Genomic DNA, 13672 nt, shown 5'->3' on the forward strand with positions numbered 1-13672 from the left:
ATTGTTTTTTTTGAAACGATGCCATGCACTGGAAACAGGAGTGAGCAGGTGTGTGCACAGTATCAGGGGAATACTTTTTTAAAATAGCCACACCACAGAGGCATCTGACCCATATTCTGTTTCTTACAGATGCAGGCTGCTTTGTTTTTACTATGGCTCAATGAATTATATATGGTGATGTCTGACTGCTGCAAAAATAGCTACATTTCTACAATACCAGGAGCTCCAGAGAGAAACTGAGATCTGTGGAATTAGTAGCACATTTATGAAGTAATATTTACTGTATATACTGTATTTCTGGACCATACGTCACACTTTTTCATAGTTTGGCTGGTCCTGCGACTTATAGTCAGGTGCGACTTATTTATTAAAATTAATTTGACATGAACCAAGAAAATGAACTAAGAGACCTGAACCAAGAGAAAACATTACCATCTACAGCCGCGAGAGGGCGCTCTATGCTGCTCAGTTCTCCTGTAGTCTACCACTGAAGACATAGAGCGCCCTCTCGCGGCTGGAGACGGTAATGTTTTCTCTTGTTTCTAAATAAATGCGACTTATATATGTTTTTTTCCTCATCATGACATATTTTTGGACTGATGCGACTTATACTCAGGTGCGACTTATAGTCCGAAAAATACGGTACATATATAACAGGTATACATTTAGATGGACTAATATATACTATTTAAATTACAATAGTACAATATATATTGATTATGCAATTTTGATTGTGTAAAATGTGTACTGGTTACAATGCTTATTAATATACTCCTTTTGTTTCTTATCACAAACAAACATTATAATACCTGCCGATATCTTTACAGAGTAAAGTCTTTTAGAAAGTCTTTGGAAATTCTTTATACTCCTTCAAAGTTGCAACCATGCATAATAATTATATCCTATAGCATAAGGCATGAGTAAATTTACTGTATAATGCTTTAATACTTTTAGAATGCATCGTATGCACGATAATATTACTATTCCATACTGTAGAAGAGCATGTTAGGTCATTATATATACGGTATTCTGTATGTATATTTTATGTTACTCTTGCTCTTTTTTTCACACTCTGTGCTCTGCTCTGTTCTTTCTTCCATTTGCTATCCTTCATCTTACCTTCCATCTGCAATGGTGTAGGGGAAGATGCGGAGAAACTGGTACATCTCAACACTGTCGTTGATCTTTAAGATGATTTCCTCTTTGTATTTGAAAAGAGCCAATGCATAACGAAATATCACCTGTGAAACACAAGGGAATCTGGTTCAATGTTGTGTCCTCGTATTTGGCCTGTAGGCTTGTCGTTTTTGTGAAAATGATGGGAAATGTAGGTATTTTACACAAGTGGATTAGAGTCAAAATGAGGGTTATATTCAGCGGAATATCCAGAAAGCTCAAACTATTAGAGCCCCAGGTACTGATCCATACAGCATCTCCCCAGAATGCTTTACAGTACCTTGATGCCCTCATACAGGAAGGCGTCCCATACTTTAAACAGTATGCGTGCAGGCAGACTCTCAACGAACAACACCAGAAACCATTCAACAGTGATGAGTGACACGTCTACTTTCAGCGCTTCCAGATGAGCCGTGAGTCGAGGCAGCTTCTCAGACATGAGATCTTTTAGCACACGCTGGTCGGCCTGGAGAGAAGGGAAGAAGAAAGTGAAACATATTTCAATACTTGCTTCCAAACATTTAAAAGCAGTAGTGTATAATAGTCTGAGACCATACTGAAAATCTGGGACTGAAAATCTGAACCATTAAATTAATAAACAGCAAGTTTTAGGATTAATGTGGAGTTCCCACCTGACAGCCCACCAGGTCTTTAGTGTAGTAATGGGGAGGCATGATGTAGTCCACAATCACTTCCAAGCACCAGAAGGCATCTTCTTCATCCTGTAGTATCAGCAGAGCAATGGCTGCCAGTCTGCACACAGTGGCATTGATGGTGTTATTTTACTTTTTTTTTTTCCCCATATAGATATTGTTGCCCTCACAGTAAACCTACACCTAACTATGTTTAGCCTGTAAGAAGGGTTGCCAGGTTTTCACAACAAAACCCTCCAAATTGCTACTCAAAAAACTGGAACACTGGTAAGGTACCCTCCATCAGAATGTTGTTGATCTACAAATGACCAGCAGATGTCAGTACAATACATGTTATGGTAATAATATTGTTAGTACGCAGTGTTCAGCATGGCACACGAGGCACTTATTACTTTGCATGTCATTTGTGTCACTTACCACATAACTTTGGTAAGCAGAGAATCTGAGACCACACTTAAAATCAGCAAGTTTCAATAAATAAATGATGTAATAAGATATTGACTTCTTTCAAAAAATATATCATATTTTATATTATATAAGATATTATAAACTATAACTTTGAAATAAATTATATAATATAATTAATAAAAAAATCTATTTATTTTAAATGATTAGATAAATACTTTTTATAAAGTGGTTAGTAGTAAATCTTGACAAAGTTAGACAGTTTTATTTTTTGTTAGCATTATACTAAATTATTCTATTTTATTTATTTCTATTTTATGCAAATTTTTGACCTTGGGACAACCAAACAAGTCATAAGTCGCACAGGGGATATTTGTAGCAATAGCCAAACAATACATTGTATGGGTCAAAATTATCATTTTTTCTTTTATGCTCAAAATCATTAGGATATTAAGTATAGATCATGTTCTGTGAAGATATTTAGTAAATTCCTACTTTAAATATATCAAATTGAACCTTTGTTTAGTAACATGCAATGCTAAGAACCCCATTGGAAAATTAAAGGCGAATTACTGAATATTTAGATTTTTTGCACCCTCGGATTCCAGATTTTCAAATAGTTGTCTTAAAACCTTATTCAGCTTTTGCCATTTTTTTTGTCTTAAGTAATATACCCAGTTCTCCCCTTAATTTTATTTAAGAAAAATTTAACAAGAAGTGGCCTGCTTACTCTAATAGCTTGTGACAGGCCATTACTTGTAATACTCACAATAGTTCTATAATCACCTCTAATCAAAGCCAAATCTCTTAATGTCTATGGAGGCTAATTACCTGTTGAGTCCCTGCACGTAGCCGATGGTGGGGTTTTGCCAAGAGAACGCCTGCAGAACTCTCTCCAGCTTCTGAATCAAGGGGCTTGAAGGAGGGGAAAAGTATTGATTGGAGGTCAGCGTACGATCCAGGTCCAGCTGGATCTGTCTGGGCACCAGATGAGGCGAGGTTCTGCTCTTCTCGCACAGTTCCTGATAGCAGTTGGGATGACGCTCTTTTAGAGATTTGGTCCTAGTCTGTATCATAAAACGCCAAACCCTCGCGCGGTACTCGCGTGGTAAGCCCGTCCGGAGGAGATTCTTCAGTTCTGTGGATGAAGACCGTTCTCCTTCAGGGCGTCCAAACAGGAGCTGAGCGCAACGAGCCAACAATGGCCCATCGCATTCCTCCTGGTTCAGCACGGCTGGGGATCGGATCTCCAGGGCCTGGATCTTAGCAAGGAGCTTTAGGTCCTCAACTTTATAGTCCATTGCAATCCTAAATCCATATTCATCGTAGTCCCTGTGGAATGTCAGGGAACTGTGAGTTCCAACATAAATAGAACTCTGACAAACATTTATGGGAAAATGTTTGTGATATAAGGCCTGCTGACAGCAAGGCTCCACAGACGAAAAGAACAGGATGAACAGAATTTGTATTTGGGGTAAACTGATGGGACCGTTTACCTGATTGAGTTTAGTTTGACGGCAGTGCTCAGGTCTGCCCGAACTGCATCCTTAACCACCTTTTTGACTGCTTCTCTCTGCTCTGGATTCAATTCTTTACTCTCCTGGAGCTTCTGGAGGATTCCCAGGTATCTGCTTTCCGTCTGAGAGCTACTGGCCTCCAGAACAGCACACTGGCACACACACAGTAACAACACTAAATCCAACTTTCAAACACTTTTTGATGTTTACTGTCTCAGATTACCATCGCAACTGGCTCTGACCCATTTTTAAGCGCTTATATTATAAAAATGTAATGTATATTATTAAAAAATATAATGCAATAGCTTTTGATATGGAAGTGAACACACTCTAAGTTTCAAAACACTATTCTCTCAGTTCAGGAAGAGCCATTTAGTGTTTATATTAGCCCATCAGTAATAGTGTAAAGACATTAGCAAAATGTATCTGTTTCTGGTGCAAGAAACCTTGAGTGAAAAATAATGTACCTTTACTATCAGACTTTGCTCCTGTGCGCAACTTTTTCTCCAAAGTGTCGTCAGATGATAGATCTCAGAGTTCAGGTACTGGTTTTGCGTTTTATATGCCTTCAAATCATCCTGAAATAGAGATATGATCATGTTTGGGCTTAGAGTAAAGTTGCTTGGCGCAGTCATTTCGGAAGCATAAAATGTAGATAAACTCCTCATAAAAAATGCACATTTATATTATTAGATATATATTCAACAGTTTGGGGTTGGTAAGTTTTGATGTAGGTTTTTTTTTAATAGAAGTCTCTTGCTGCAATTTATATGATAAAAAATAAGTAAAAATAGTAATATTGTTAAATATTAATACAATTTTAAATAACTGTTGTTTGTTATTATCAATATAGAAAACAGCTATACTCTGTACCATACTAAACCATGTATCATGTAGTAACCACAATCACTTTTTTCCTTGCTGATTAGAAAATTGAACAGCATTTATTTGAAATAGAATTCAATTTTTACATTTTGTATGTTTTTTTTTACTGTTAATTTTTTATCAATTTAATGTTCTCTAATCTATCTATCTATCTATCTATCTATCTATCTATCTATCTATCTATCTATCTATCTATCTATCTATCTATCTAATATATAGTATATAATAAAATAATACTTACAAAAAGGACAATATTTTATGTAAATATAGAGAAATATATTGTAATACCATCTATTTGTATGTAAAAATGCTGTATTTTCTCACTTTCAAATTCTCATTCTCGATTGTTAGCTGATTTAAGGCTTCTGACCGCAGCCCATTGGTGCAATGCTGGTCTTCCCCACAGACTGTTAACTTCTCAGATAGCTTCAATATCACTTCCTGTTTGGCCTGATTCTTGTGCATTAGGAGCTGGACACTCTCCTGGAGTTCGGCGATATGGGCGTCCCTCTGGTTCAGATCCCTCCGCAGGTTTTCGTTCTCTTGCTGCAGGGACTCCAGATGGTCTCGCAGTTCGGCCGCACGCCGCTCGCCGTGTCTGAGGAGCTCCAAGCGCTCCTGCTCCCCCTCAGCGGCTAGAAACTGAGCACAGGTGCGCTTCTCCAGCTGAGCAGCTTCTAGCACCTTGTGCAACAGCAACACCAACTCCTGACAATACACACATACATGACTTTCAGTTGATTAATCTTATATGAGAATCTGAAGAGGTTATTAACTTTGTCACTTTACCTTCTGCGCTTTGACCTCTTCTGCCAGGTAAAGTTTTTCATGTTGATGTCGAGATGTGTCCTTGAGCTCCAGTGATTTGGACGTTTCTTTACTCTTTCTGATTGTTGAAATGCTGGAGAGATCTTGCTCAGACCTGGCATTAGCAGGGGATTCTGGGCTTTGAGAAGAACTGGCTGTGGGAACCGCTAAAGCTAAGGAGGACGGTGGCCATGAGCATTTTAATTTGAAACAATAGTTTAATTTTTTTTCTAGTGAGAAATGTTGTGGTACTTACTGGATGTCTTAGATGAGGGTGTTTTTTGTTTGTCAGTGGAGTCATCAATATGGAAAAACACTTTGTCTAATTTCCTGTGAGTGCCGGTTACGGAAACTGCGCATTGTGTTCCTATAAATCAAACAGAGAAACAACTGATTAGCAATAATAACTTCATTTTTGGAAGAGAAGGGCGGGTACAAAACTTGTTGATGATGCTAAGTGTGTTGTAGATGGATGCTAGGTGGCTTAAATGAACAAAGGGCACTGTAGGGTTTAATTGTGCAGTGCGCATCTTATTAATCATAAGATAAAGTCTAATCAATCTCTACTGGATTATATTTGATAGGCAAATTTCTAAGGCCTGTAAATTATAAACATGATAAAACTTTTCTTGCAAAACCTGTTGTAAACACGATTGTTGTCTTCTAGTATAATTCTATAAAACTCCCCCCATTACAAGCTATCGAAATTTATAATGCCTTCATCAGCACCAAATTTTTCCTCAATTTGGGTCTGTTCTTTTTCCCTTCACGAATAAGAGATGTAAATGCTCCTATATCACACTGTATGAGTCATAAAATCTGATGCTTTAAATACAATACTCAACAAAAAAACACACACACACACACACACACACACACACACAATTTTTTTCTGACTCTTATTTCATATGTCGGACTTTACATGGTCAAAAGTAACTGCACCAACCTTATGATTTGTATCATGCCCATAGCTCACTTGGTGAAAGTCAAGTGCTGATTGGTTAGTTTCAGTCTCAAAGTAAATACAAGTAACAGCAATAGCGATGCTTCAGAATTTTTCTGAATTTTTTTTTTTTTTTTAAAGGCCCCTTTGTATGCTTATGTAATCGGTTTAGTAATGTTTGACATTGATGATGACGATGAAATAGTGTTTGTCGTGGTGTGTTTTATTAAGAAATAGAAGCAACTTCCCACTTTCACTGAGACTGAGCTGAAACTAATATTACTTCCTAATCATATATTAGATCAATTATTTTGTACAATGCCCACATTATTGAACAAAAAACAAGCCCATGTTTCTTGGTTTATTATTAAAATAAGTATTGCCTTTTAAAATACCAGGATTAAATCCCATTACTGTTTTCTTTTATCTGATGTTGTCTAGTACGAGAACATAAAACAACGCAGTCACTGTGTAAAATAACATCCCAGGAAATGACATATATGCTTGTGGGTCTAACTTCCTTAAAATAATAATTCTACAGAAATTCGAAGAATTACAAAACAGTTTTTTTGGGAAGGCACTGACGCAGACTGTAAGCGTGGACCATTTTTCATTTTTCCCTAGAAACATAGATATATAGACATATATAGACAGAGTAAACATCATAAGCACATGTACTCACTGCAGCTCAATGAGTGGATGTTTGATTGACATGTTGAGCGGGCTGTTTAACCCAGGTGCAGGCAGACTGGCTGCTTCTTCACCCACTAGGCCAGAAGGTGTCTTCACTATGGGCAAGAAGTCAGCTGTGTAAGAGAAGGCAGAAAGAATGTTCAGCAGCAAATCCACTGGGTTAAACACACCTGATAGACCAGTATGACAAAACATGCTTTCAGATCATGAGATTTCCTTGTTTCTTAATTGTTTGGTAAGAAACACATGCAACCATTTTTTTTTAATGCTGAGATCACAGTAAGATTTTATGTTTTGGAAATAAAATATTGAGAATTGTAAAATAACTTTTGTATATAAATGTATTTTTTAAAATGTAATTTATTCCTGCGATGCAAAGCTGAATTTTCAGCATCACGCCAGTCTTCAGTGTCACATGGTCCTTCAGAAATCATTCTAATACGCTGATTTGCTGCTCAAGAAACATTCTTTTTTTTTTTTCAAAGTTGAAAACAGTTATGCTGCTTAATATTTTTGTGGAAACCATGCCATTTATTTTCAGGATTCTTTGATGAATATGAAGTTAAAAAAAGAACACACATTTATCTGAAATATATATTGTATAATTGTAGTCACTTTTGATCAATTTAATGAATCCTTGCAGAATAGATGTATTTATTTCTTAATGTCTTCAAAAAGAAAAATAATCTTACTGACCCCCAACTTTTGAATGGTAGAGTATAAAATAAAAAAAAAAATCATAAAGAAAAATAAAGCTCATGCCAGTACAATGTTATATTTGTTTTCTTCTCTATCTTGCTTTACCTGCCTCTTTTCTAATGACAGAACAAAACAATGTTGTTTAGCACAGGGTGAGGTACAGAACATGTCCCAGCATGCCTGGAATGTCTAATAATCACATAAGTACTCTTTAAAAGATCTATATGCTAACCACAAGCTAGCATTGATTAAAAAATAAATAAATATCCATACTGTCTGTCTTTGTCTGGTGATGCAATATTCCAGATTTTCTACAGATTCAGCTGCTCAGACTTTCACTTCTTCTTTTTCTGCATTTGACTTTTATTCGAAAGCTGTTGCTTAATGCCTGGATACCACAGCCTGAGGTTGGTAGGGGATGGCTGTCAAAGTAAGTAATGAATGTGCTTTTTAGCACGAGGAGCCCAACCCTGTATACTTGGGATTCCTGGAAATTATGCATTAATGCACTGGAAACGATAAGAGACAGAGAACAACTTGCAATTAATTCATTAATGAATCCAGTTATCCGGATATAGCTGTTATACACTAAAAAGTAATTAGTATCAAAGTACTGCTGCCACATTTCCACTTTAATTGGCAAACATTTTGGGTGCCTCAAAAATTAGTTTAAATTACACTTCAAAAATCATATATTATGTTTTTTAGTGACCATGTGCTTTTATAATTTTGTATATTTTTTGAGAGATGTAGTGTGTAAATAAAAATAAAAAAAAGATGGATATCAATATCCATCCCACCCTTTTTCCAGAATTGCAAAATGTTGTCTTGAAGTTTGCGGAACATTTTTAGTCATGTCTCCACACCCTTCTGCTAAGACAGATAACAGAATGAGGGTAGACAGTACATGCACAAACTGTCTGGAGACCGAATGAGTCCTGATGACATATCAATCGAAATATCAGAGTGAGCTTTTGCAGCCTCCTCCTGGGGCTACAGATCATGATGACTAACTATAACATTGTTGCAGAGTGACGTGGCATCTGATTGGTCAATTTTAGCAGCTCCCTTGCAGCTAATCTTCTGATTTCCTCCCTCTATTCTTCACTCTGCTTCCTGTCTCTGTCTCTGGCCTGGGCTCATAATCCAGAGCCCTTGGTTTAGTAACGTTGTTTAGTTACAATGGCCTCTATTTTGGGAAATTGATATTTTCTTTTGAACACCAGATATAGTTTTGGGTGTAACACCCAGTCAGAAAATTGAAAGAAGAATTTATAAAAGTCTGAAGGTGAAGTAACTCTAGCAATCAAAGTATTTGAGTTATATTTTCAGTTTTTAATGAAAAAAAAAAAAGTATATACATTATGGTAGTATTTGCTGTAATTAAAAAAATAAATAAAAAATTACAGTATTTTTTAAAGAGAATCACTTTAGACAATAATGAGATTTACAATAATAATAATAATAATAATTAAAACAAAGTTAAATTCTCTAAAAATAGTGACACACTCTGATAATAAAAATGTTGATACAAATGTGCTTATTTGTCTTGAAAATAACGGTCACAAAACAAAAAGATTTTTTTTTTAAACATAATGGTCCTAGAATATATTTTAGTAGTCTATACAGTACATATCATTATAGTATTTATTACATTTTTAGTTCATTGTTAAGTGCTTTTGACATTTTTACTAGTTTTTATATGTAATTTATTGTTTTCATTATTATCTGATCAGTTTGAAGGTGAAGTAGCTCCTCTGGCAATAGAAACAGTCAGTTAAAACACTATTTTGGTGCACAGATTCCAAACGTTCTGGAATTATCCTCAAGATCTGACTGGCTCTGATTATCTTTCACTTTCTGTTAACTTAATATCACGTGACTGGCCAAACAACTGAACTTTACTTGGAAAAATAAAGTGCATTCAACCAAATCATATTACATAAACAGTGTAATTTCCATAATGCAGTAAAAGCCTTTTTTAGTTTCATGTATTCAGTGTCAGGTTTCACTATTACTAAGATGTTAGGCTCTTACCATGGGAGTTGTTTCCTAATGGGGTGCTTTCCAATTTGTGGTTGTCTGGTCTGGATATGGACTTATGTTCAGCTTGCTGCTCCCTGTATAAGGTACGTTTCAACTGCAGCTGCTGCAACCAGTACATCTGGGCATCCCTGTTAGCTGCCTAAAAACAAAATCATGTTTGAAGACTGTTGAGAGGAAATATTGTTGTCTTACTCAAGATGCTGTTCCTCCATACATAACCCCAATGTCTAACAGTCAAAAGAGAGACTCGAGGGTGATCATATTTTAAGAGTTAAGAAAAAAAACATAACCAATGACCACTTATCAGAACTTTATATTTTATCGAAATGTGAACAGCTAGCAGCCTTTTCTCTCTGTTGATACTGTAAGTATGTGGTGCGTGTAATATGAAGTGCAGTCATGTGATCACTGTGCCATTTTAAAGGCTGTCTGACCCCAATAAAAATAAGCTCTTTGGAGACGAGAATGAAAGAAAGAAAGAACGATAGAAAGAAAGAAAGAAAAAAAGAAAGAAAGTATTAGATTCCTTTAGAACTGCTAATCTTAAATCAGTAATTGTCATAATTTTGCTTTCACTTTTTTTTTCCACGGGGCATTCCCAGTCACACTGGGATTTATTCAGTATTGTTGCAGTGAAGCACATATTCCTTCCAATGCTCATTACTGTGGTTTTAATTTTAACTATATAACAGGTTATTTTAATGATGTCCTTACTACTTTTCTGGTCCCTGAATGTGGTAGTTCCCTTGGTGTCTATGCCAGGTATATTTGTGCTCGGGAGATGAATGAATAAGTTCTTACAGGTTTGGAACAACATGACAGAATTTTCATTTTTGTGTGATTTATCCCTTTAAATAATACAACAAACACTTTTCAATGAGAATCTCTTTTTGGGACAATGAAACTTACAAGCAATTGCAAAGATAACTGCAAAGAAAAATTCTGACGATACAGATTTGTGATTCAATTTCTTGAACATACTGTCAATTTATTTAAGTTTAAGTTATTGTTATGTGCTGCTCTCATTTTTATTGGTTTTACTTTTTGAAATATTTAAAGTACTACAACTTTATATTTAATAATTATTTATTTTCAGCTTTAATAGCAATAACAAACTTAATTGTTATTTCATTAAGTAACCAAGGGATCATTTCTAATTTTCATTCAAGTTTATGTTTATGTTTATGTGTTTTTTTTTTTGTTATTGTGTAGTTAAATAAAATGAGTTTAAATTAAAATAATCTAAAGTTGCCTTGTTCATTTCAATGATTTTTTTCACAATTCCTGTACCAACCTATCCCAAGCTTGTCACCCTTTGTTGCTTCACAATATATATTTTTTTAAATCTGTTATTTCAAACCATGTGATTACTTTACCTTGAGAATGACAGTGCGCTCTGGTGTCTGTATGTGAAAGGTTCCCTCCTCTCCCTGCAGCGGGTAACTGAACGTGGCACAAGACAGATCCACCTTACCCAGAGGATTGATATCCTGTGCCATACGGTAGTAAAACAATTGACAGCTCTTCTCCTCATAGACAAACCATCGGGACTTCCAGGCTTTGAGAGGTCCACCCTGCTTGTTGAGGTAGCCACATAGTTTAGTGCTGGAAGAAGTGGGTGTCCCTCTGAGGGTGGCAGAGGTCCCATCAGGAAGAGTGTTATGGATCTGGGTGTCATTCTTATCCTGAGCCCCATCTGATCGTCCCAAACGCTGTTGTTGGGTCTCCTCAGAGCCGACACACTCATCTGCAGGAGATATGTGCACGTCCGGTGGAGGCGGCGTGCTGGAGCTTCCATCGCTCTCCATCTGGTTATCTAAAGAGAATATATAGAAATATATAGAAATAAGTAACATCAGACAAAATGTTCTTCAAGTAATCAAATTAAATCTATTAGCATAGCCACACCATAAAAAATATGGTAATTTGGGCTTTTGTAGAAGATATGTATAATACACTATATCTAAATGAAACAGCATCAATATTAGGGTATGAAGGAGCAAGATAATGTGCATTTATTTTTAAACTGTAACATATTTAGGTATAACGTTTATCATGTGTAGGATGATGATGTAGCAGGAAATGTGTTATGAAGGAATATACATATAAACATTTGCCAATTTAGTTGGTAAAACACAAAATGTAACATTATTTAGAAATATCCATCTTACCACCCTACTTATATATTCTTATTTTTTTTTATATTTTCTAACTGTAATTGATAGAATAATATATAATCTGATCTATTTTCTCTTCTGTTATGACAATTTAGCTGTATAAATAAATAATTAAGGACAGACAAAGCAGAATCTTAGTAAAATATTAAAATGAACAGGACATTTATTCTATGAATTACAGCATATTCATATACATGTGCATTGTTTTTTTTAACAATATGTCATAATAGCAAAACTGAATTAAAACCGTATAATTTCAATCAATTAAATGTGCATCTAAATTGTGGAATTACGAAATAATAATCCCCAAAATTACAAAATCGTCTTTACTTTAAAATAAAAACAATATTTTCTACTCTTTAATAGAAACATCAGTACGCCCACAAATCCCTTATTAACAAATAGACAAAAAAAAAAAAAAAAAAAAAAAATTATATATATATATATATATATATATATATATATATATATATATATATATATATATATATATATATATATATATTCAACATATAATGCCACAAATAACTGTTTACCAGGTACACAAATTATACACTACAATTAAACCTTTTTTTTTTAAATAAGTGGGGAGGTTATCTTGTCCTGGAGGGCATCTTCTCCTATATTATCATACTAAAAAAGAAGAAGCAGTAGCAGCATGGAGGACAATACATTATGCAAATTCCATGGCACAATATAGGCCTATGCGTAGCTGTTACCTCATTTCAGTTTCCACATAGGGATATTTCACAATTACATATCACCAACGCTCATTAATGTACAACTCCAGGTAATTCTTTGTAATAATAAATAATTAAACATTAGGCTATATGATGCTTCGTATCAAATAGAAAATTATTAATTCAAATAGGAAAATACAGTTCCAATAAAGTTGCATGAAATTTGTATTTAATACTGGACTATCGAGCATTAAATAGTAGTATAATGCATGTTAATGTATGAAAAAATGAAAATGGATAAACTCTTCGCTGTATCGTAGTCAAGTCATTCTCATAAAAAGCTTTTCTTACATGCGCGATCACATAAATAAACTGAATGAAACACATTGTTTACAGCACATAGTTATAATCACATACCTTCTTTGTTGAAAAGCGGAGTGTTCTTTACTCCATGTGTCTGTCCAGGGCGCGTCTCGTGGCACTTACAGATCTAAACAACTCGCACACCGCTCACTTCCTTTCTTTACCAGTGACTCATATTTCTTTCAGCGAGTCCCAGCCAGCATTATGGAAATCAGGAAATATTACACATCAGGAATGTGTAATATTGTGTTGCGTGCGTCTTTAGGGGGCGTGTCATGAATTTAATCGCCTTCAAACTGTTTTTAAGTAATGCTCGTCTCAAATAAGTATAACACATACCAAGTAGGCTATCTGTTGAATTTCTGAACTTGTAAACTTTTAATAGTCAAAACCAGGGGGTAGGCAGCGGAGGGTCCTGATGGTGCTCACTGTCAGAGAGGAGAGATTGAGACAGAGATGCACTTCCTCCTTCACTGTTAGAAAATACATTTCCATAAGAAACCTCTACTTCAACATATTCACCACCTTAATACAGAACTTCACGGCCATTAGTGAAACGGAACATATAGGTATTAGGAGAGGGACAGACATCAGCACTTGCTTCGAGACTGAGCACTTGCCACAGTCT

At 35.3% G+C, this 13672-nt stretch overlaps 1 protein-coding gene across 1 annotated transcript; it reads right to left on the reverse strand.

The window, feature by feature from the left end:
• Nucleotides 1–889: 889 nt before the first annotated feature.
• LOC113078361 (TBC1 domain family member 2A-like) lies at nucleotides 890–13259 on the reverse strand. Its single transcript, XM_026250683.1, is given in 14 exon segments — nucleotides 890–1241; nucleotides 1457–1642; nucleotides 1809–1929; nucleotides 3066–3566; nucleotides 3731–3903; nucleotides 4219–4329; nucleotides 4961–5344; nucleotides 5426–5616; nucleotides 5700–5754; nucleotides 5756–5810; nucleotides 7069–7192; nucleotides 9816–9963; nucleotides 11201–11640; nucleotides 13099–13259. Coding segments are annotated over 13 exon segments (2607 nt in total). The 5' UTR covers nucleotides 11633–11640; nucleotides 13099–13259; the 3' UTR covers nucleotides 890–1115.
• Nucleotides 13260–13672: the final 413 nt, after the last annotated feature.

This window comes from Carassius auratus, unplaced genomic scaffold (assembly GCF_003368295.1).
Source record: "Carassius auratus strain Wakin unplaced genomic scaffold, ASM336829v1 scaf_tig00025578, whole genome shotgun sequence".
NCBI classification, from domain to species: Eukaryota; Metazoa; Chordata; class Actinopteri; order Cypriniformes; family Cyprinidae; genus Carassius; species Carassius auratus.